This window comes from Cryptomeria japonica, chromosome 7 (genome assembly GCF_030272615.1).
Source record: "Cryptomeria japonica chromosome 7, Sugi_1.0, whole genome shotgun sequence".
NCBI classification, from domain to species: domain Eukaryota; kingdom Viridiplantae; phylum Streptophyta; class Pinopsida; order Cupressales; family Cupressaceae; genus Cryptomeria; species Cryptomeria japonica.
The window spans coordinates 668,877,810-668,902,442 of NC_081411.1; the positions used below are offsets into that span (position 1 = coordinate 668,877,810).

General features: G+C 35.6%; 3 protein-coding genes and 2 pseudogenes across 3 annotated transcripts; 2 read left to right on the top strand and 3 right to left on the bottom strand.

Annotated features, from left to right (window-relative positions):
- The first annotated feature begins 653 nt into the window (after positions 1 to 653).
- On the top strand, positions 654 to 1,427 carry LOC131856227 (elongation factor 1-alpha-like; annotated as a pseudogene).
- A 3,058-nt stretch (positions 1,428 to 4,485) lies between these two features.
- LOC131856916 (G-type lectin S-receptor-like serine/threonine-protein kinase At2g19130) lies at positions 4,486 to 7,554 on the bottom strand. Its single transcript, XM_059208874.1, has 2 exons — positions 7,551 to 7,554; positions 4,486 to 5,339 (listed from the first exon to the last, which is right to left on the bottom strand). The coding sequence occupies exons 1-2, from the start codon at positions 7,552 to 7,554 to the stop codon at positions 4,486 to 4,488; spliced, it is 858 nt and encodes a 285-aa protein (XP_059064857.1).
- Positions 7,555 to 13,618: 6,064 nt separating this feature from the next.
- Positions 13,619 to 14,570, top strand: LOC131856917 (elongation factor 1-alpha-like; annotated as a pseudogene).
- Positions 14,571 to 17,591: 3,021 nt separating this feature from the next.
- Positions 17,592 to 18,910, bottom strand: LOC131856228 (G-type lectin S-receptor-like serine/threonine-protein kinase At2g19130). Its single transcript, XM_059207672.1, has one exon. The coding sequence runs from the start codon at positions 18,891 to 18,893 to the stop codon at positions 17,724 to 17,726; it is 1,170 nt and encodes a 389-aa protein (XP_059063655.1). The 5' UTR covers positions 18,894 to 18,910; the 3' UTR covers positions 17,592 to 17,723.
- Positions 18,911 to 18,915: 5 nt separating this feature from the next.
- On the bottom strand, positions 18,916 to 20,114 carry LOC131856918 (G-type lectin S-receptor-like serine/threonine-protein kinase At2g19130). The gene is made up of 2 exons (XM_059208875.1): positions 19,126 to 20,114; positions 18,916 to 18,961 (listed from the first exon to the last, which is right to left on the bottom strand). Exons 1-2 carry the CDS (start codon positions 20,112 to 20,114, stop codon positions 18,916 to 18,918), a joined length of 1,035 nt encoding a protein of 344 aa, XP_059064858.1.
- Between the last annotated feature and the right edge of the window lie 4,519 nt (positions 20,115 to 24,633).

Sequence of the window (24,633 nt, forward strand, 5' to 3'; positions counted from 1 at the left end):
TTACGTTGAAGTCCTCCAACATTCCACCTAGGATTAACAATATGGCTAAAGTTGTTGCTCTTTTAAATGGACTAGTAATAGCTAAAAAAATAGGTTGTTCAAATATACAAATTCAAGGTGACTCAACCTTGATTGTTGATGCTTACATAAATAGACAATCAACGAATTGGAAAATAACATATATGCTCAAATAAATTTGGGCACTTTGGACTCATTTAAGGAATGTTATGTCTCTCATACATATAGAGAGGGGAATAAACTTGTAGATCTACTGGCAAACATGGGTTGTGAGAACTTAAATTTGGACTCCTCAATTACACCTATTAACATTTATGAATATCCTAGCCTGCTGCAGATTGTGAACTTGGAAAAACTCTATAAATCGTTGACTTGATTGTCATCTCTAAAGAGATGTTTCTTATCATAAAAATATGAACAAAGACTGTTTGAAAAAATGCAAGAGTTTCTTGAGGGAAGCGTTCGAGAGAGTAGAGAGGTGTTTTATTATCTCCTTGTTTGAAGAACCTGGTGCCTCCTAAGTTGAGGTAAGGGAATCTGTAGAGTGCCAGGAATCACAGATCAAACAGGGCAGGTGTTGCTCATGCTCATTAGAAGCAACAAAGGCAGAAACTGTGATTGATGCAGGTTGAGTGTGCAGTGCTGATTACTGATTCAACAACTAGAGGTTTTGAGGCTGGTATTTCTAAGGATGGACAGACCTGAGAACATGCTTTGCTGGCATTCACCCTGGGAGTGAAGAAAATGATTTGCTGCTATAACAAGATTGATGCTACCACTCCCAAATACTCTAAGGGTCGTTATGAGGAAATTGTAAAGGAAGTATCCTCTTACCTAAAGAAGGTTGGGTACAACCTTGACAAAATTCCACTTGCTCCTATCTTTGGATTTGAGGGTGATAACGTGATTGAGAGATCAACCAACCTTGATTGGTTTAAGGGCCCAATACACTTGGATGCCCTTGACTAGGTTTTAGATCCTAAACATCCTTCAGGCAAGACTCTTAGGTTGCCACTTTAGTTTTTTTACAAGATTAGTGCTATTGGAACTATGCCTGTGGGGCGTGTTGAGACTGTAGTGTTGAAACCAGGCACAATTGTCACTTTTGGTCCAACTGGGCTGATCACTGAGGTTAAGTCCGTTGAAATGCAACATGAAGCCTTGCAGAAGGCATTACCTAGTGATAATGTGGGACTCAATGCTGAGAATGTTGCCATGAAGGATCTCAAGAGAGGATATGTGGCCTCAACTCCAAAAATGACCTAGCCAAGGAGGCTGCTAAATTTACATCCTAGGTCGCTAAGTGGAAGCCAATACGCTGAAGTAATCAGAGTGAAGAGGAGGGTTGTTGTTTGTAAAGATCTTCAACTATTTTATCTCTCCTCTACTAAAAATCAGTATAAATTAAATCTTCCTCACTTTGCGTCCTTTGTGTCCTGTAGCTTAATGAGGGAGAATTATCTTACTTGAGTATCAACAGGGGAGGTTTTCCATGTGTGTAGCCTTTTTAGGTGTTCAGATTGTTGGATTTGAAATTTTGGGTGTTTGGAAAATATAAAATGAGTGCGGTGAGATTAACCAACATAACAGTTGTTGACAATCCTATTGCTTTTCTCATCTCATTTCAATTTGAGATATCATATGAATGCCTGGCTCCTTTAAAAGAAGATTTGGAATGGAAGTTGACATATGTTGGGTCAGCAGAAGATGAATCTTATGATCAGATGTTGGAGAATGTACTTATTGGGCCTATTAATGTTGGAAATCATAGCTTTGTCTTCCAGGCAGATCTGCCAGATCCATAAAAAATTAGGGATGAAGACCTCATTGGTGTGACAGTTTTGTTGCTCACTTGTTCATTCATGGGCCAAGAATTCTTGTTTATAATTTCATCCATTGGTTAGGTTTCTGCACTTTTGGTATGGTAATAGGTACCTTATTAGCTGGTCATATACAAAATTGGGTTTGTGTTAAGACGATGGAAAGGAAATATGGCAATGATTGGTATCAACTTCGATTGCAAGGCAATATGACAGAGATCAATATGCATGTGACCGATATGCATAGAATGGATATGGTTAGACAAAGATTTTGAGCGTGATGACTAATTTGCACTTGATTGCAAGGCAATATGGCAGTGATCGGTATGCATGAGACCAACATGCATAGTTTAGATATGGATAGACATAGGTCCTATGCATGACAATGCATGGAGTAGTGATTGAGATGGCAATGGTAATGAGTTTTTGGAAGTTTTTCTCATGCGGTAGATACAAAACACATGGATACAGGGCACATGGTTCTTGTTTTAACTACACATTTTATGTGTAGACTTTTCAAGCTATATGTTGCTCTCTTGTAAATGTAAATTGTGTTAGATTTACCATAAGGTCCACATGATATGCAAATAGTATTCCATGGACAAAACCAGTGTATATAAGATTGTGCTTTGGGGTAAATGCATTGTAGTTGTCATAATATTAAGGCCAATTTATATTGGATGTTTCCGCAATTTGTAAGTTCTAACTGGGCCAATCCATGGCTTATTTAGATATATAGGCTCTTAGGCTGATTTCTAAGTCGCTTTGTACTTTAGTCATTGTTATTTTGGGCTAGGAATAGAGGTTTTCTTGCTGGCTCTTTCCTCTAGAAGCCCTTGAACCAGCTATTAATTAATTTAATATAGTGGCTTGCCATTTTCGCCTTTAAAAAAATGATCTTTAATAAAAACAAGACAAAACTTATAATCTAATAAAAATAAAATAATTTTAAATGAAAAAAATGTAAATTTTTTTATTAGGATAAAAGAGGTTTCAAAGGGGCCTCAAAACCCTTAGAATCAGAGAGTTGCCATTGAAAGATGGACTAGACTACCTAACAACAAACAATAGGTTTTAGAAAGGAACTGAAACCTTATGGACTTATGGGCATCCAGATCCCAAAACCCAAAGACTGCACAAAGCATAAGTAAAAAACAAAGCAATCATAGCCAATCAAACACCATCCAATCCTCAAGATTAGAACATTACAAAAGTGGCTGGCCCAAGCAGAGGATCTAAATCAGCAAACAATAGTCCTCAAAAAATAAAGAACGAGGGTATTTTCAAGCACCCTCAGCCAGCAAGAAGGGTTTCCCCAGGCTCCCATAACTTGTAACAAAATCTTGAGGCCACAAAAGACCACAAATCCTGAACCTAAAAAAAAACATTAGCCAAATTGGGCGCTTGAAAACCACTAGCATCTAGCCTATCCCTGAGAGAAACAAGAAACATAGGATTTTTCCAGGCTCCCTCAACCTTGAGAGTTGGTTTTACAAGGCTCCCACAACCTAAGAGAGTGGGTTTTACAAGGTTTCCACAACCTATCGAGGCCTAGATAACAACTGCATATCCTGAAGGTACATTTTGGGAAACAAGGTTTTGACAAGGCATCAAAAATTTTCTACAAAGAAATCCATGAGGGTTTTGACAGACTCCCTCAACCAACATGAATGGCAGTAGCTGAAATACTCCCATACACCTTCTCTCCACCTCAATAGGAGAGAGAGCCACCTCAGTAGGACAAGGAGAGAAGACCAACTACGCAGACAAACCTCGCTCAATCAAAACCCCATGGAACCATTACACCTCTATAGGAGGGCGAGGGAACACATCATCAACTTCCCAAGAGCATTTTCCAGTCTCAACTGTAACATCCACCTTCAAATCAATAGAAGATTAGTCAAGTCCAACACCATCCATCTTCACCTCTAAAGAAGATACTGCCACCTCTATAGGTAGAACCAAAGAAAACCAAAGATGTTGAAGTAAAAACCAAAAAGTAAGGGGTAAGCCAACCAAGGGGCCAATGAGGATAGAAACATACAATACAACCCACATCGAAGGAACTCTAAATAGCATCCGAGGCACCAAACCACTAAACCAACCCCTCAAAGAGGGCCAAAAGTCAGCAAGGGTCAGGAGAAGAAAAAGGCAAGAATGAACAACACCCTCGAGGAACAAATCAACATCCTTGGGAGCGAGACCAAGAATAACATGACCCCAAAAGTGGCCTCTGAGACAGCAAAAAGAGTAGACTCCCTTGAAACCCCTACTCCCGCCTTACCTCCCACTCGCCTCATTTCAAATTATTAATCTTGTAATAACTATTATTTTGTTTTATCAATTCCAAGGTAATATAAATCTATAGACGGTCAGTTTAGTTGAATATATCATAATAAAGTAATTGTTATTGACATGATGAAAATTCCATGCTTGGTTACAAATTTGTTGCTAGTATATGAGTATATATATATGAGAAATTCACTTAGGGAATCTAACATACATAGTCATCCGGGCGGAAAATGCAAAGTTCATTGCCTCCTCAAATCAAGCCTTACCCGCGAAGGTACCCTTTGAGAGAGGAGCTGAACATTTTAACTTTAGCATAGGGCGTAAAAAAATTGAAAAACAAATTGACAACGGGAATCTAATATTCAACTAGATACTGTAAAGATCTCATGACCTGTTGTGTATCAGGATTCATCTTTCCTTGTAGCATCAGGATAACTTGAGCCATGCTTGGCCTCTCATTCTCATCCTTTAAAATGCATACCAGGCTTGCAAGAGTATCTCTTCTCACCTCCTCAACATCCGCATGTATCGCAATTCTTTCGTCCACAACGCTCATCATGTTTCCGTTTAGAATTTGAGTTGCAGCCCATATGGGAAAGTATTGCTTAGTGTGTTCCTTCACGCTCATGTCCACATTTCTTCGACCTGATATCATCTCCAGTAGCATCATGCCGAAGCTATACATGTCTGCCTTGGAAGTAATTACTAAGCCGTCGATCCACTCGGGAGCGATGTAACCTCGAGTTCCTCTCATGCTTGTCAAAACCCTGCTGAAATCTCTTCCCACCAACTTTGCCAGCCCAAAATCAGCCACCTTGGCGTTGAAATCACTATCAAGCAAAATGTTCTCGGGCTTTATATCAGAGTGGATGATTTGATCTCTGCATTCTTCGTGGAGATAAACTAAAGCTCGTGCAGTGCCCAAAGCAATCTCGAATCGTGTCTTCCAGTCCAACAGCTTTTGTGATCCAGCGAATAGAAAGGAATTGAGAGATCCGTTGGACATGTACTCGTAAACCAGTAGCCTTTGTGATCCTTCTGTGCAAAACCCGCAAAGCCGAACCAAATTGACATGCTGTATGTTTCCGATTGTGCTTATTTCTGCACGAAACTGCTTTTCTACCTGTGTAGACCCCTCTAATTTTTTAACTGCTACAAGGGTATTGTCTGGGAGAGCTCCTCTGAAGACAGAGCCAAATGCTCCTTTCCCTAATTGATTATAAATAACATCTTGTTAATGTTAAATTGATTTGCATTGATTCGAGTTGAGTGAATTAAATTATAATTTATTAATTGTTGAATGAATGAACTTTAATTTATTAGAATTATTTTTTTTATAGTTTGTTTACATCGTTAAAATTTAAAATTGATTTTTTTGAAGTTAGTAGTAATGAAAAAAAAAAAGAGGAGCGGGGGGGGTTTATTTAAAGTAAAATACAATTAGGATGTACAATTAAAATTTATTTTATGTATATATACTAAGGGGTTTATTTAGTTAAAATTTATTCATTAGAATTTGGTAATTAAAATTTATTTATGTCAATATAGTTGAAATTAAATTTATAATCTACTCTTATAAGAAGGGATTTATTCTTTAGTGTATAGTAAAGTTTGTTTATTAAAGAAAAATTTAAGATGTGATTAATCCTTTAGGGAAAAATGATATTTCACCAATGATACACTTATTCTATAGTATTGGTTCTTTTTCTTCAAGTATCTCTATTTAGTCCCAAATTGTACCTAGTAGTAAGTAGATTTTCCCAAGACATTTAATACATTTCAAATATCTAAGTTCTTTATTTATTTATTTTTAATTTTTGGACTTCAAACTATCTTTTGTATATTTCAATTAGTACAAGTATCAAATGTTAAAAGAATTTACCTAGCAAGTAAATGTGTTTAGATTCATAGTAACCCTTTTAGGTATTTCAGCAACATGAGTTAATGTTAGATTTGATTTATTTCTTTATTAGATTCCAAGATATGAGTATATAAGGCATTGTGAATAGTCACTTCTTTTAATAGTTAAAATCATTTATCTTCTAGCTAAAAGAAACATAAGACTAGTAAAAAGGAAAAGTTACACTTAATAATACAAGTAATTAGTAAGGATAAATTTAATTAACATTAAATTTAGAGGTAAATTGCGTAGTTAAATATTCATATGGCAATAGTATTAATTAAGATGCAAAGAGAGTTTATTCAAAACCGAAATTATTTTAGCAAATGAGTTTCAAGAAACCTACTCCGTGATCACTTAGAAAATTAAATAACAATTCTAATTGAGGGTAATTTAAGGAGCAAACATTAGCTTCCTTCAAAGTATTTGAAATTGATAAAGTTATTATTTGTAGAATGTATCCAACGATAAAGTTAACGTTACTTCAAGTGGAAGGAGTAATTAGTTATCACTTTATAATCTTGCAAAGGTATTAGTTCAAAAGCAACTAGAAGTTTATTGATTAGAATTGCTTATTAGGAGACTTAGTATTATTTACTTGGTTAACTAGCAACTGCTTACACTCTTGTCTAATCTCTTTATTCAAACAACTAGTAACTAAGAATAATGAAGTTACAAGGAAGTATCTAAGAAGGATAGCTAGAAGATTGGAGAGGATTCAACATCAATCTTTGACATTCCAGGTTCTCCTCTCTTGCATTCTCTCATTTACATGTGAAAAATTTATATTTTTTTATATATAGATTTTATCTCTCTGGAATCTTCATTTATATAAAAAAATTGCTCATCTTAATTGTTTAGAAAGATTAATCAAAAGAAAATCTATTTTCATTATAAATAAATAAATAAAATTAAAAAAAGTAATACACTGATAAAAGTTCTTTTTCAAAAAAAATGCATATGAATATTTCTTTTTATATATGTAATCTGTTTTAGAGAAAAAGAAAGAAAAATCAAATCTTTGCTTTGGCTTTCTTGAATTTTAAAATCTAGAAAAAGGGTCTTTGTGAAAAAAATCTTATTTTCCATATGTAATTATCTTCATGTGAATAAACTTATCTTTCTGTGAATATATGTTGATCATCTGTGTATAAATCTTTATTTTTATTTTTTTATTACTTTCATGTGAATAAACTTATTTCTGTGAGCATATGATTACCTGTGTATAAATCTTACTTCTCTTATTTAATTTATTCATCTGTGTATAGATCTTGTTTTACTCTTTTTGTGAGCATAAAGCATAAAATTGTTCCTTTGTAAACATCTATGAATATAATCTTTCCTTCCCTGTAAATAAATTTTACTCCCTCTCTGTGAATTAATTTAATTATTTTTCTATGAACATATACTTGTTCATCTATTTAAGAAAATTTGTATCTCCCTGGGAACATGTGTTTTTCTTTCTCCCTGAATAATATCACTTCTATGAGAAACTTAAAAAATAAAATAAAAATTATTACCCATCTCATAATGCATCAAAGATAAATTTATTTATTTACTTATTTATTTTCTTTCACTTATTGTTCTATGTGAATTAATTATATCTTTTAGTGAATATATAATTTAATTCCTAAATCTATCTCTGTTTATTTATTTATTTTTTTATAAACTCAGATCAAATCAATATATATAGATAAATACAATAAAAAAATAATAATAAAAATACTTATATAAATCTTTTAAGAATTAATGTTACTTAAGTTTCAGGCATGTAGAGTTATTATGGCATGGCAACCATGTTATATCAATTGGTATAACTGCTGTTATTTTTACAATTTTATTTTTAATTTAGTTATTAATAAATTATTAATATAATTGATATATTATATATAGTTGACTATAATAAGTTTAGGATATAAAATAATATTGGTATATGTTGTCTTAAAATTCATACCAATTGTTTATAAATAACATCTTGTTAATGTTAAATTGATTTGCATTGATTCGAGTTGAGTGAATTAAATTATAATTTATTAATTGTTCAATGAATGAATTTTAATTTATTAGAATTATTTATTTTATAGTTTGTTTACATCGTTAAAATTTAAAATTGATTTTTTTGAAGTTAGTAATAATGAAAAAAAAAGAAAAGAGGAGGTGGGGGTGCTTTATTTAAAGTAAAATACAATTAGGATTTACAATTAAAATTTATTTTATGTATATATACTAAGGGGTTTATTTAGATAAAATTTATTCATTAGAATTTGGTAATTAAAATTTATTTATGTCAACATAGTTGAAATCAAATTTATAATCTACTCTTATAAGAAGGGATTTATTCTTTAGTGTATAGTAAAGTTTGTTTATTGAAGAAAAATTTAAGATGTGATTAATCCTTTAGGGAAAAATGATATTTCACCAATGATACACTTATTCTATAGTATTGGTTCTTTTTCTTCAAGTGTCTCTATTTAGTCTCAAATTGTACCTAGTAGTAAGTAGATTTTCCCAAGACATTTAATACATTTCAAATATCTAAGTTCTTTATTTATTTATTTTTAATTTTTGGACTTCAAACTATCTTTTGTATATTTCAATTAGTACAAGTATCAAATGTTAAAAGAATTTACCTAACAAGTAATGTGTTTAGATTCATAGTAACCCTTTTAGTTATTTCAGCAACATGAGTTAATGTGTCTCAATTCGAAAGGTTGATTATTTGATTTGTTTCCTTATTAGATTCCAAGATATGAGTATATAAGGCATTGCGAATAGTCACTTCTTTTAATAGTTAAAATCATTTACCTTCTAGCTAAAAGAAACATAAGACTAGTAAAAAGGAAAAGTTACACTTAATAATACAAGTAATTAGTAAGGATAAATTTAATTAACATTAAATTTAGAGGTAAATTGCGTAGTTAAATATTCATATGGTAATAGTATTAATTAGGATGCAAAGAGAGTTTATTCAAAACCGAAATTATTTTAGCAAATGAGTTTCAAGAAACCTACTCCATGATCACTTAGAAAATTAAATAACAATTCTAATTGAGGGTAATTTAAGGAGCAAACATTAGCTCCCTTTGAAGTATTTGAAATTGATAAAGTTATTATTTGTAGAATGTATCCAACGATAAAGTTAACGTTAATTCAAGTGGAAGGAGTAATTAGTTATCACTTTATAATCTTGCAAAGGTATTAGTTCAAAAGCAACTAGAAGTTTATTGATTAGAATTGCTTATTAGGAGACTTAGTATTATTTACTTGGTTAACTAGCAAGTGCTTACACTCTTGTCTAATCTCTTTTTTCAAACAATTAGTAACTAAGAATAATGTGGTTAATTTGAAGCTTATTGTTGAATAGTTGTTTCCTTTTCCCTTCAACAAGTGAGTATTAAATTCATTTCCAAAGTATAATTATTTGATAATTTAAATTCTATTTCAAGCAATTTAGTACCTTTCAAGTATTAGGACTCACATTTAAAGTAGTGTTATCATTTGTAGATGAAATTTGTATTACTTCATATGGAAGAATTAGTTGGGATTATTATTAAGTACTTTCCACTTCAAACAAGTAGGTGTTAAAATTCATTTCCAAATTCTTGCTATTCAATCATTTAATTTTCTTTCAAGCAAATTGGTACTAGGATTCATACTTATTGTGTAATGGTTTGTCCAAAACAATTATATCTTGCAAGTAATTCAAATCATTTTCATAAGTTATCTTTGAAAGTATCATGGTTTCCAAGAAATTAGTAATTTCATGTATTTAGTTCAAGTTTTCATATTTTTAATTATCATAACTTTCCTTTGGAGAAAATACTATTCCAGGTAGTCGATTTGTTTATGTTCCTTTCAATTACGTAAAAATTCATAGTTTAGTTTTTAAATTCAAGCGATAATTCCTTGTATATAATAGTTTCTTTTTCATAATTGTATTGGTATATTGCTTCTTTTAGGATTCATGAATTCAAAGTTAAATTCCTAGTTAGATAACTAAACAAGAGGAGTTGAAACTAAAAATTAGCAGCGTTCGGTATCTATGGTGCCTCTGGGTCACACTTACGGGTAATGCCGTCGTGTTGAACTACTACACTTAATGCCTAATAAAGTTGCAATAACAACATCTATGGCATCGTCCCTCTAAATCACCAGGGAGAAATAAGGGTCATTTGGAAGTTAAAATCCAAGGGGAGGGTAATCCCCCTTGGATCGATAATCTAAAAATATGAATTTTTAAATGAATTTACATCTGCTCAGTTAAACCTTAGAAAACCCCATTAGGGTTTGGCGGTGTGTGATAATTTGGAATTTATCTATCTTGATGATTTTTCAAAGTATGATAATGGATTAAGCGTGACGTATTTAATAGAAAATAGGAACTAGTTGTTTTAGGCCACAAGCATGAGGTCACCTTCAGCCTTTTTGCTATAGAGCTACCATCGTGAGTAGCAACCACAGAGAAACTATCTGGGACATTGACCCTAGAAAGGGTTGCGTACCCACCAAACAGTTTACATTAAACCATATTTAGAAACCAAAACTACATACTTTACGCCTTGATCCCGTGCTGAAATGGGTATGTAGGCAGTCTAGGGACGAAGTTGTCCCTTGTACTAAGGCGTTCAGGGATGGGGATTAGGATTTGGTTATGGGTGAGTAGTTGGTTCTTGAAGCTCCTTGGTCTTTTAATCAAATGGTGCAAATACTAATTGAAAGGTTAAAATTAATTCAATGCATACTCAGAAGGAATCTCGTATAAATTCGCTTGACTTCCTGAGGCTTTAGGACGAATTCCAAGGTGAAACTCAAGCTTGTTTATGTAATTATTTTAATACTGCTAAGGACGGTGACCTCGGTGCACTCCTAGTAGGGGAGTGTAGTCTTTAGAGAGTGGCTCAGGACCCAGATGGTCCCAATGAGTCTAAAGTCTCTAGCCAGAGCATATCCTATTCTTATGAATAAATGCCTACCCTGTTTGGGTAGATGCCTATCCCAGATTGGATAGATGAAACCTCTTGTCCCGTATGGACAGATGCCTAACCCATATGGTTAGATGCCTAGTCCCATATGGATAGATGCCTAACCCGTATGGTTAGATGCCCATCCCAGTTGGATGGATGCCTATCTCATTTGGATAGATGTACTTGAGTATGTGATTGAATAAAAAAAAAAAAAGAATAAGTAAGAATAAGAAATCAATATTTTTATATATTAAAAGAAAAAATTAGTTGAGTTTTTGGATTAAGTTAAGTGGGTTATTACAGATGCATTTAAGATATCCATGCGACTTTTGTTTTATTGAGAGACGTAACTATAATGGAGTGTTGAGTGTAGTGGTTGAGTTTGTCAAATAAAAAATATAAAAAAGTTGATATGTATTTTAAACAATACTTTTAAGTGAATAAAAGAATTTTAATATTATGTATGACACTTTTCAAAATAAAATAAACATTTACATACAAATTAAAGAATAAAAGGATCAAACAGACTTTGGATCTTTATACAGCTGTATCAGGTCAGAAGATAAATTTTGATAAATCAAAGGTATACATCTTCAACACTAATTAGATAATATCAACAAAAATAGTTAAAATATTGGGATTTACACTAGAAGAACGTCTAACCGCCTACCTCAGAATACCATTTTTAATGGGATCCAATAAAGCTAGTTATTGAAAATCTATAGTTGAAAGAATAAAGGACAAAGTTGTTGCATGGAAAACATGATGGCTTTCCCTATCAGGTAAAATCCTACTCATTAAATCTGTCCTTTCTGCAATACCAAATTATTACATTTCAGTTATTAAAGCCCCTAAATTTGTCATCCACCAAATACAAAAACTCATAAGAGACTTCTTATGGAAAAGTAATATGATGGATACTAAAAAGATACCTTTGGTGTCACTTGAAGATATGGAAAATAGAAAGGAGGTGGGGGGTGTAGGTTTGCAACATCTTTCTAAAAGAAACAAGGCCTTTGGAGGTAAGTTAGTATGACAGATGTACTCCAAACCCCATAAAAAATGGTGCAAAATAATGTAGGCAAGTATTTGGACACCAATGACTACTCAAGGATCTTAAAAGTCTCAGATGCTCCTCAAGGCTCAACCATATGGAACTTCATGAGATCTTTGAGAGAAGTTATCACTAGATATGTGTCATGGGAAGTCCATAATGGGGAAAGCATTAAGTTTTGGATTGATTCATCGAATGGGCTGCCACCTTTGATTCAAAATGTGGAGTTGGCTAGTGCAGCACAAGTTATCAGTGATAATTGGGGGATAAAGTTATTTGATTATATCTGTGTTGTAGATATCTTCTCAGGAAAGGCTATTTGGAAGGATCCTTCAACACTCCCTATACTTTCAGATCAGGCAACAATTTCTTAGCATATCTTCTTTGAGAGAGAGGTATACATATCAAACAAGAAAGACACCTTGATCTAGGCACCATCCAAAAATGGAAATTATTCAGTTAAAAATGGGTACAAAGCTATTCACTAGATGAAAAATAAAAAATTGAATCATAGGGCCTACTCCTTTTGCTCGAATAACTCGGTGTTGCCAAAAGAGGGATGTTTTGCTTGGTTAGCACTTAAGAAAATAATCCTAACAAGTGACAAATTGCGTAAACTCAATATTACTCAGCCTTTCAATTATGTTTTATGTAACAAGGAGATGGAGATAGCTGATCATTTATTCATGAACTGTTCCTTTGCCCAATAATGTTGGCAATTTGTCATGAATAAATTAAATCTAGCTATGCCACTACCTAATACATTATGGGACATGTTCCAATCATGGACCACCGTGTTCTCTAATTCATTACTTGCATGCATCTAGAAATGCATCCCAACCATTGTTATTTGGTCAATTTGGCAGGAAAGAAATACAAGATTTTTTTGACAAACAATGTCTAATGTACAGATGCTTTTGGATGGGGTACAAAAATCTATTTCAGAGATAGTTAATGCCAACATTCAAAATATAAATGGTAATTACACCTTTATTCCATAGGATAACTTCACTATCAATGAATGGAAAGAAATTAGGTTACCTTCCTTCTCTACTCCAATATGTCATCCTTAGTAGCCCATTAATAGATCAAAGATCAAATGACAACCATCATGCCCCAATATCATCAATTTGAATTTTAATGGCACCTCAAAAGGTAATCCGGGTATTTCAGGTATTGGAATCTACATTAGGGACCGTCTTGGTAATCTGATTACATTGAAGTCCTCCAACATTCCATCTAGGATTAACAATATGGCTAAAGTTGTTGCTCTTTTAAATGGATTAATAGCTAAAAAATAGGCTGTTCAAATATACAAATTCAAGGTGACTCAACCTTGATTGTTGATGCTTACATAAATAGACAATCAACGAATTGGAAAATAGCATATATCCTCAATACATTTGGGCACTTTGGACTCATTTAAGGAATGTTATGTCTCTCATACATATAGAGAGGGGAATAAACTTGTAGATCTACTGGAAAACATGGGTTGTGAGAACTTAAATTGGGACTCCTCAATTACACCTATTAACATTTATGAATATCCTAGCCTGTTGCAGATTGTGAACTTGGAAAAACTCTATAAATCGTTGACTTGATTGTCATCTCTAAGGAGATGTTTCTTATCATAACAATATGAACAAAGACTATTTGAAAAAATGCAAGAGTTTCTTGAGGGATGCGTTTGAGAGAGTAGAGAGGTGTTTTATTATCTCCTTGTTTGAAGAACCTGGTGCCTCCTAAGTTGAGGTACGGGAATCTACAGAGTGCCAGGAATCACAAATCAAACAGGGCAGGTGTTGCTCATGCTCATTAGAAGCAACAAAGGTAGAAACCGTGATTGATGCAGGTTGAGTGTGTAGTGCTGATTACTGATTCAACAATTGGAGGTTTTGAGGCTGGTATTTCTAAGGATGGACAGACCTAAGAACATGCTTTGCTAGCATTCACCCTGGGAGTGAAGAAAATGATTTGCTGCTGTAACAAGATTGATGCTACCACTCCCAAATACTCTAAGGGTCGCTATGAGGAAATTGTAAAGGAAGTATCCTCTTACCTAAAGAAGGTTGGGTAGAACCTTGACAAAATTCCACTTGCTCCTATCTTTGGATTTGAGGGTGATAACGTGATTGAGAGATCAGCCAACCTTGATTGGTTTAAGGGCCCCCCATACACTTGGATGCCCTTGACTAGGTTTTAGATCCTAAACATCCTTCAGGCAAGACTCTTAGGTTGCCACTTTAGTTTTTTTACAAGATTGGTGTTGAGACTGTAGTGTTGAAACCAGGCACAATTGTCACTTTTGGTCCAACTGGGCTGACCACTGAGGTTAAGTCCATTGAAATGCAACATGAAGCCTTGCAGAAGGCATTACCTAGTGATAATGTGGGACTCAATGCTAAGAATGTTGCTGTGAAGGATCTCAAGAGAGGATATGTGGCCTCAACTCCTAAAATGACCCAACCAAGGAGGCTGCTAAATTTACATCCCAGGTCGCTAAGTGGAAGCCAATACACTGAAGTAATCAGAGTGAAGAGGAGGGTTGTCATTTGTAAAGATCTTCAACTATTTTATCTCTCCTCTACTAAAAATCAGTATAAATTAAATCTTCCTCACTTTGTGTCGTTTGTGTCCTGTAGCTTAATGAGGGAGAGTTATCTTACTTGAGTATCAACAGGGGAGGTTTTCCATGCGTGTAGCCTTTTTAGGTGTTCATATTGTTGGATTTGAAATTTTGGGTGTTTGGAAAATATAAAATGAGTGCGGTGAGCTTAACCAACATAATAGTTGTTGACAATCCTGTTGCTTTTCTCATCTCGTTTCAATTTGAGATATCATATGAATGCCTGGCTCCTCTAAAAGAAGATTTGGAATGGATGTTGACATATGTTGGGTCAGTAGAAGATGAATCTTATGATCAGATGTTGAAGAATGTACTTATTGGGCCTATTAATGTTGGAAATCATAGCTTTGTCTTCCAGGCAGATCTGCCAGATCCATAAAAAATTAGGGATGAAGACCTCATTGGTGTGACAGTTTTGTTGCTCACTTGTTCATTCATGGGCCAAGAATTCTTGTTTATAATTTCATCCATTGGTTAGGTTTCTGCACTTTTGGTATGGTAATAGGTACCTTATTAGTTGGTCATATACAAAATTGGGTTTGTGTTAAGACGATGGAAAGGAAATATGACAATGATTGGTATCAACTTCGATTGCAAGGCAATATGATAGAGATCAATATACATGTGACCGATATGCATAGAATGCATATGGTTAGACAAAGATTTTGAGCGTGATGACAAATTTGCACTTGATTGCAAGGCAATATGGTAGTGATCGGTATGCATGAGACTGACATGCATAGTTTAGATATGGATAGACATAGGTCCTTTGCATGACAATGCATGGAGTAGTGATTGAGATGGCAATGGTAATGAGTTTTTGGAAGTTTTTCTCATGCGGCAGATACAAAACACATAGATACAGGGCACACGGTTCTTGTTTTAACTACACACTTTATGTGTAGACTTTTCAAGCTATATGTTGCTCTCTTGTAAATGTAAATTATGGTAGATTTACCATAAGGTCCACATGATATGCAAATAGTATTCCATGGACAAAAGCAGTGTATATAAGATTGTGCTTTGGGGTAAATGCATTGTAGTTGTCATAATATTAAGGCCGATTTAGACAAGATGTTTTTGCAATTTGTAGGTCCTAACTGGGCCAATCCATGGCTTATTTAGATATATAGGCTCTTAGGCTGATTTCTAAGTCGCTTTGTACTTTAGTCATTGTTATTTTGGGCTAGGAATAGAGGTTTTCTTGCTGGCTCTTTCCTCTAGAAGCCCTTGAACCAGCTATTAATTAATTTAATATAGTGGCTTTCCATTTTCACCTTTAAAAAAATGGTCTTTAATAAAAACAAGACAAAACTTATAATCTAATAAAAATAAAATAATTTTAAATGAAAAAAATGTAAATTTTTTTATTAGGATAAAACAGGTTTCAAAGGGGCCTCGAAACCCTTAGAATCAGAGAGTTGCCATTGAAAGATAGACTAGACTACCTGACAGCAAACAATAGGTTTTAGAAAGGACCTGAAACCTTATGGACTTATGGGCATCCAGATCCCAAAACCCAAAGACTGCACAAAGCATAAGTAAAAAACAAAGCAATCATAGCCAATCAAACACCATCCAATCCTCAAGATTAGAACATTACAAAAGAGGCTGGCCCAAGTAGAGGATCTAAATCAGCAAACAATAGTCCTCAAAAAATAAAGAATGAGGGTATTTTCAAGCACCCTCAACCAACAAGAAGGGTTTCCCCAGGCTCCCATAACTTGTAACAAAATCTTGAGGCCACAAAAAACCACAAAGCTTGAACCTAAAAAAAAAACATTAGCCAAATTGGGCGCTTGAAAACCACTAGCATCTAGCCTGTCCCTGAGAGAAACAAGAAACATAGGATTTTTCCAAGCTCCCTCAACCTTGAGAGTGGGTTTTACAAGGCTCCCACAACCTAAGAGAGTGGGTTTTACAAGGCTTCCACAACTTGTCGAGGCCTAGATAACAACTGCATATCCTAAAGGCACATTTTGGGAAACAAGGTTTTAAGAAGGCATCCAAAACTTTCTACAAAGAAATCCATGAGGGTTTTGACAGGCTCCCTCAACCAACATGAATAGCAGCAGCTGAAATACTCCCATACACCTTCTCTCCACCTCAATAGGAGAGAGAGCCACCTCAGTAGGACAAGGAGAGAAGATCAACTATGCAGACAAACCTCGCTCAATCAAAACCCCATGGAACCATTACACCTCTATAGGAGGGCGAGGCAACACATCATCAACTTCCCAAGAGCATTTTCCAGTCTCAACTGCAACATCCACCTTCACCTCAATAGAAGATTAGTCATGTCCAACACCATCCATCTTCACCTCTAAAGAAGATACTGCCACCTCTATAGGTAGAACCAAAGAAAACCAAAGATGTTGAAGTAAAAACCAAAAAGTAAGGGGTAAGCCAACCAAGGGGCCAATGAGGATAGAAACATACAAAACAACCCACATCGAAGGAACTCTAGATAGCATCCGAGGGACCAAACCACTAAACCAACCCCTCAAAGAGGGCCAAAAGTCAGAAAGGGTGAGGAGAAGAAAAAGGCAAGAATGAACAACACCCTCGAGGAACAAATCAACATCCTTGGGAGCGAGACCAAGAATAACAAGACCCCAAAACTGGCCTCTGAGACAGCAAAAAGAGTAGACTCCCTTGAAACCCCCGCTCCCGCCTTACCTCCCACTCGACTCATTTCAAATTATTAATCTTGTAATAACTATTATTTTGTTTTATTTTATCAATTCCAAGGTAATATAAATCTATAGACAGTCAGTTTAGTTGAAAATGTCATAATAAAGTAATTGTTATTGACATGATGAAAATTCCATGCTTGATTACAAATTTGTTGCTAGTATATATATATATATATATATGAGAAATTCACTTAGGGAATCTAACATACATAATCACCCGGGCGGAAAATGCAAAGTTTATTGCCTCCTCAAATCAAGCCTTACCCGCGAAGGCACCCTTTGAGAGAGGAGCTGAACATTTTAAGTTTAGCATAGGGCGTAAAAAAATTGAAAAACAAATTGACAACGGGAATCTAATATTCAACTAGATACTGTAAAGATCTCATGACCTGTTGTGTATCAGGATTCATCTTTCCTTGTAGCATCAGGATAACTTGAGCCATGCTTGGCCTCTCATTCTCATCCTTTAAAATGCATACCAGGCTTGCAAGAGTAGCTCTTCTCACCTCCTCAACATCCGCATGTATCGCAATTCTTTCGTCCACAATGCTCATCATGTTTCCGTTTAGAATTTGAGTTGCAGCCCATATGGGAAAGTATTGCTTAGTGTGTTCCTTCACGCTCATGTCCACATTTCTTCGACCCGATATCATCTCCAGCAGCATCATGCCGAAGCTATACACGTCTGCCTTGGAAGTAATTGCTAAGCCGTCGATCCACTCGGGAGCGATGTAACCTCGAGTTCCTCTCATGCTTGTCAAAACCCTGCTGAAATCTCTTCCCACCAACTTTGCCAGCCCAAAATCAGCCACCTTGGGGTTGAAATCGCTATCAAGCAAAATGTTCTCGGGCTTTATATCAGAGTGGATGATTTGATCTCGGCATTCTTCGTGGAGATAAACTAAAGCTCGTGCAGTGCCCAAAGCAATCTCGAATCGTGTCTTCCAGTCCAACAGCTTTTGTGATCCAGCGAATAGAAAGGAATTGAGAGATCCGTTGGGCATGTACTCGTAAACCAGCAGCCTTTGTGATCCTTCTGTGCAAAACCCGCAAAGCCGAACCAAATTGACATGCTGTATGTTTCCGATTGTGCTTATTTCTGCACGAAACTGCTTTTCTACCTGTGTAGACCCCTCTAATTTTTTAACTGCTACAAGGGTATTGTCTGGGAGAGCTCCTCTGAAGACAGAACCAAATGCTCCTTTCCCTAACTTATCTCTGAAATTGTTGGTTGCAATTCGCAGCTCCTTGTAAGTGAATGTTCTCAGCGAAGCAGGCAGAGTCTCACCTTCCATATCTCCTCCCTTGCCCAGCATTCCACGCCTCCACCGAAGAAACATTATAACAAGGAAAGCTGAAACAAGAACGAAAGCAGTGCCTGCGGGAAGTGAAATTGAAAGGACACGACCTTGGTTACTGCCTCCACTGGATATGGATTGTTGCAACTCAGTAGCAGCCATGCGAAGGAAGATAGGTTGGTTGTTTGATGCAACGCGAACATTGAACAGATCCCCAAACCACATTCTACAGATGGGAGGAGTAGAGTTAGTGTGATCGAAGGCTTTGCAGGAGCAATTTTCCAGGCATGCAGCTGTGCATGTTGATAGAGTTGGGTATTGGGAATATGAAACTGCTTTTTCCTCAGCTAAGGATATGTCGTTCTTTTGCAGGAAACCATCGGTAGTACCGTTGGTGGCAGAGCAGTGGAGAGGGCTACTACGAACGCATCCGCTTAACCACCAATCTTGTGAAAACCAGGCGCGATTGTCTCTTGGTTTGAAGCCTTCGAGACAGCTGCAGAATTGAAGATTGTTACTGTTGCACGCTCCGTAAGCCCCGCATAGATTATAAACAAGGCAGAGGTCTCGAGGTATAGACCAGATAAGATTCCAGCTGCTACCACTAATTCGATTGTATGCTGCTAGATCTCCAGACTTGTCGAGGACTACACGCTGAGTGAAACTATCAAATAATGATATTTGATCAAACGTGAAGTACATCCTTGTGGGAGAAATCTTTACAAAGGCGGTCTTAAGAATTTTAGAAGAGTCCTTATTAGACATCTCTGGCATGTTGGTGAATTGGTTACCAACCCACTCTCCGCTGTTCAAATAACTAATATTGTTATTATATAGGAGCAAAAAGTCCGTCTTGCCTGGGGTTGGATCCATTTGGAAAGAGAAGGGTCCAGGCGCTGGATCCGACGAGCTTCTCCAGGAAGTTAGCTTTATGCCTTTCCACACCTTCATTCCGGACAAGATTGTGTTTGTCGGGTACAAGAAACTCTCCCAGACAATCTCCGAAATGGTGTGTCCACCCAACATAGCAAAACTACCGGAATCAAGTATGATAGCTCTGGAGGCTATAGCTTTCTGGTTCTTCCTTGTCGACCAAATTGAGCGTCCCTCTGAATCATATAGTTTGAGATAGCCGTCTGTTGATAGCTTCAAAACGCCCGGCTTGTTTCTGATGGGAGTCTCTCTATTAGCCACCCAAATAATGGTCTTCTCGGTGATTTGGGCGTACCAGATACCGATGTACCAGTTATTGGTTCCATTAGGACAGAAAAATCCCAATTCGAAGGTGCCATTCTTTGAAACTATGCTCTGATTTCCAGTGAGAGAGGCCCCCAAAGCGATACTGTCTCCACCATCAACAGTCAGGGAATGGCAATTGTGAGGTAGAGAAAGCATATAAAGCACTGAAAGGAAGCAATAGCATACAAACAGACTATCAGTGGCCATTTCTATTGTCTGTCTGAAACGTTAAACGCTATTGGAACAAAGCCCTAGTAATACATCTTCTCACTATTTCGCACAGGTTTTGGAACGAAGGTACATAGGTAAGTCCGACAATCACTTTCACGTCTCGTTTACTTCAAATTTACTTGGAAGACACGTATGTAAGGCAGTCAATCACTTCACGTCGCAACGTTATTTTTATTTTGCGGGAGACGGCACGGTGTTTGACAAACTACGCTTTGAATGTCTTTGTCGGACTATACTCTATTCAAATACTATTTAGTTTACATGTTAAACTATTTGTAAGTAAAATTGACATAGTTTGCGTATTATTATTTTACCTTTCAAACACGCTTGTGCAGACAAGTAAACGAGTCTTGTTTATTAATCATAGTCAATCCAACGTGTTGAATCGAAATGTTCAAAACTTCTGCAACTTGGATAAAGACTTCGAATCGACCAGACACGATCGTTGTACATTGGAAAAGCCCATGGGAAACCGAACATGTTACTCTAAATTATTAGAACACAGAGACTTTAAGAAGTCAACTCAAAAGTTACATACGTAGTACTTGTATCGAAAGTTGTAATGTTATTTCAATTGTAATTTATATAAAACATCTTATAAATTTGAGGAAAGCTTTATAGTTAAATTTATAATTATTTTATTAGAGAATTGATACAATGCTAACTATTAAACTAAATTCAAATTTGTGTTTGTATTGGGTTGTGATTGTCAAGTCTCTGCTATGCCAAAAAAGTTTGAAGAGTGACAAATTACTATGAATTGAAGAAATTGACATTGAATGAATAATTTCTCTCTACATTTGAGAGGGTTTTTTTGTCAATGTAAGTGAATTGTCAAGTCTTTATTCAAATGTTTTTTGAACATGTCATATACAAACATGTTGATATACTTTATGGATCATTATATGGCTTATGGATGTTATTTATGTGATGCATGATTATGGTTATTGATTTATGTATTAAGATAGATGATGGATGGTTGGGATGAACATTTCTATATACTTTTTAGATGGTTGTATGACTTATCTATGTTATATATGTGATCGATCATTATGGTTATGGTTTATTTATTAAGGTACAAGATAGATAGTTTATGTGATTTTGTAATGCATATGTTGGTTTTTTTCTATATGATGCTTGGAGTTATGCATTTTGTTCACGAGGGTATGCATATGATTATCATTTTTGGTACAAACATGATATAATTTATGGATTGTTATGTTGGAGAATATTACATTAGTTGTTCAGTTTTAGAATAAATAAATTAGATTAAATAGAATAACAGTTTGTTTATAATTAATAGTTAGATAATTAGATAGTTGGGAACTGAATATCAATTTATCATTTTGTTACTAATTTGCAATGATGGTTTAGTTTATCAATTCTTCGCTCTTCATTTAGTGTTAGGGTAATGTGATCATGGATGTTTTGTCAATGTTGGGGGTCTGTAGAATTGCATATTGCATGGTGGATAGAAGCAATTATTGAAGACTCAAAATGTTTAGAAGGAAGTTATGTTTGCAACATAGTGAGAAGTGAAACTGTTGGAAATGATTTGCACTTAATGATATTGAATAGAAGTGTGGGATTCTCACAAAAGAGGCTATAAAGTTTTCTTTTTTCCGATAGAGCTTTGTGAAAAAGAAAGCACATAAGTTTATCTTTTTTTAAAGTGTAGAATTTTTCTATTCCTTGTTGCAACCTAGGAAGGAGTCATGTTAGATTGATTATTTTGTGGATTATGTTAGTTCTATAGGATATATGATGTGTCAAAATAAAATATTTTTTGGTCTCCTCTGGCATTCTATTTGCCTAGTTGAATGTTGATTGATTTTGTAGTAGGTTTGATATGAATTTATTCAAAGATGCATATTTTGGTCCAATAGGTTTTATTTGTGTTGGATTTTGCCAAGATCAAGAAGTCATTGAAATGTACAAGATAGAGACATAATATGGGACAAGAATAAACTGTATTCTCATCAATAGAAAATGATCAACAACTTTTCCATACAATGTAGATGAGCCTGCTTATATAGGCAAGGCTAGGGATATGTATGAGCACACAAACATGACATGTGGCTCAATAAGAAACAAGGGTAGGTAGGAAATAGGTGTGGGTAGGTAGGAGAAATAATATAATATTCCACATGAGGTGGATCACCCACCGAAGGTGGAATTATCACTCCACAATAAGTGGATATGATAGTGTAATAACAAGATCAACACCATAAGAGGTGGAATTTCTCCTACACACACTATCCCAATGTGGCACAAACACCCAAGTGTCTCATATCCAAACTACTATGAAATGCATTATCCTAAGTAAACTTAAGTAAGTGTAATAATATCCATGATGAATAATTATTTACACCAACACCCCCCCTTAAGTGCAACTTAGGGGAATGCACTTAAGTCTACAATGCAACTAAGCAATGCAAGATGGGTCCCGGCTACGAGGCCATGTTAGGTACCCATGCACAAATGCAAATGCATGCAAACCAATGAAATCTCTCGCAAAGTGGGGAAAGAGAGAAAAACCCAATGGGAAAAAACCCTCCCCCAAAAAGAGAGATGAAAGCTATACAAGAGAACTCTCAAAGAAGTATGTGAGGAACAAAACCCCATGTGAGGAAAAGGTCCCCCCCATACGAGAGAAGAAGAGAAGTCAAACTGTGATCATCCCTCAATGAAGAATCTGCACCAATGATAGAAGCTCGATGTATGAAGAAACTGCTCCACGAACGTCGAACAACATTCCTCCCCTTAGGAAGAAACAAAACCAAAGGTGTATCCATGAAGTCTCCCCAATCATGAAGGGAAGATGTATGAAGAAAACTCATGATGAAAGGAATCTCTGAAAACTGCTCAAGTGTCCCCATGTCGATGCTGAAAGATACCCCTTCCAAAGATGGTAAACTGTGCCATACTGCTGAAAAAGGAACTCCAACATCTAGTAGAGATGGATGTAGAACAATGTCCAAAGACTCATGTGTCTCCTCAAAGAATAAAGAGACCTCCTCCAACTGCTGTACATAAGTATCCACAATCATGTCAACCTTGAAAGAATGATCATGTAGAGAATGAACAAGAGGGTCAGAGTGTGCCCTCGCAACAATCGAAGAAGGATCATCTTCATCAAAGAGAAGATGTATGTCATCAATGATGTCTCCCAAATCTGCAATGTAGGATTCCACAAACAAACCTGCAATATCTGTCATGTAATCATCCCATGAATCTGAAGCTGGAAGACAATGTATATCCTGCTGCACTGAATCACATGAAGGCAAAACTGTCGCACTATCTGCATCATCAGGTGCAATAGGTGATGTGATATCAATATGAGAAGATGAAATACAAGACTCAAGAACTGGGTTACATGTGAGAATCCCCAAATTCAAGTGTCCAAAGTTCTCCTCAAAATCTGAATCATCACAATAAGTGTGATCATCATGTGTAGAATCATCAAATGTGAAATCATCATCATCAACAAAATCTGAAAAGGAGTATAACCGAGATGCATGATCAACCACCCCAGTTGCAATGATAGCTCTAGTCTCCATGTCTCTAATAAAAACTGAGTCAGGTGTGAACTCCACAACTCTCTTAGTTGCGCCATGTGTGATTTGATAGATAGAAAGGAGATTGTTTGTCAAGTGGGGTACACACAACACATCATTGAAGGAGTTATCCCCAATGTCAATAGATCCTTTCCCAATCACATCCATGTATGTATGATTGCCCATCAAAATCTGTGGCATGGTGCAAGGCTCAAATGTTGAGAGCATAGATTGTGAAGATGCCATATGATGAGAAGCCCCTGAATCTAGAAGCCATCTCTCTGAAGTATGATCTGTTGTAGCACATAGAGCTTGTCCTTTTCTTGTTCCAAAAGAGTGAGTCTTTCCACTTGTAGAAGCCATGAATGCTTGCCCTTTTCCTTTTGAATGTGAGGAAGTGGAAGTTGATGAATCATCCTTCTTGTAGACTTTAGGCAAATCAATGTTATGCTTTTTGATGATATGTGTGAGCTCATCAATCTTCTTAGTATGGCAACGATGTTCCTCATGACCAATCTTTTTACAATAAGCACAAGTAGGTCTCTCTCTCTTTGGTGAATTATCTTTCTTAGAAGAAGATGAATCTCCTTGTTGTGGAGAAGATGATGCTTTTTCCTTAGGCTTTGATTGCCATTTCTTCTTGTTTGAGTTGTCCTTTCCTTGATTTCCTTTGTTTCCTTGAGTTGCCACTAATGCTTGAGACTTAGAAGAAGTCTTAAGAATGCCCATGCTTATCAACTTAGTTTGTTCCATCATCAACATTTCATTGAAAGCATCAAATGTAGGCATTTTGTAGCTTGAACCCATTGTCATTCTATGAGTTTGGAAACTAGAAACAAATGCTGCATATTCTTGTGGAAGCTTGCCTATCAAGTTGAATATCAATTGAGTATCCTTTTTATCAATGCCACAATCTTTGAGTTGTGCCCTCAACTCAT

Bases quoted from the DNA above. Each gene is read 5' to 3' on its own strand.
- LOC131856228 (XM_059207672.1), bottom strand. From the start codon at position 18,893: ATGTGGTTTGGGGATCTGTTCAATGTTCGCGTTGCATCAAACAACCAA.
- LOC131856918 (XM_059208875.1), bottom strand. From the start codon at position 20,114: ATGGCCACTGATAGTCTGTTTGTATGCTATTGCTTCCTTTCAGTGCTT. The intron at 18,962-19,125 runs GTTTTCACAAGA...CAACATGCACAG, and splicing joins CCAAGAGACAATCGCGCCTG to CTGCATGCCTGGAAAATTGC.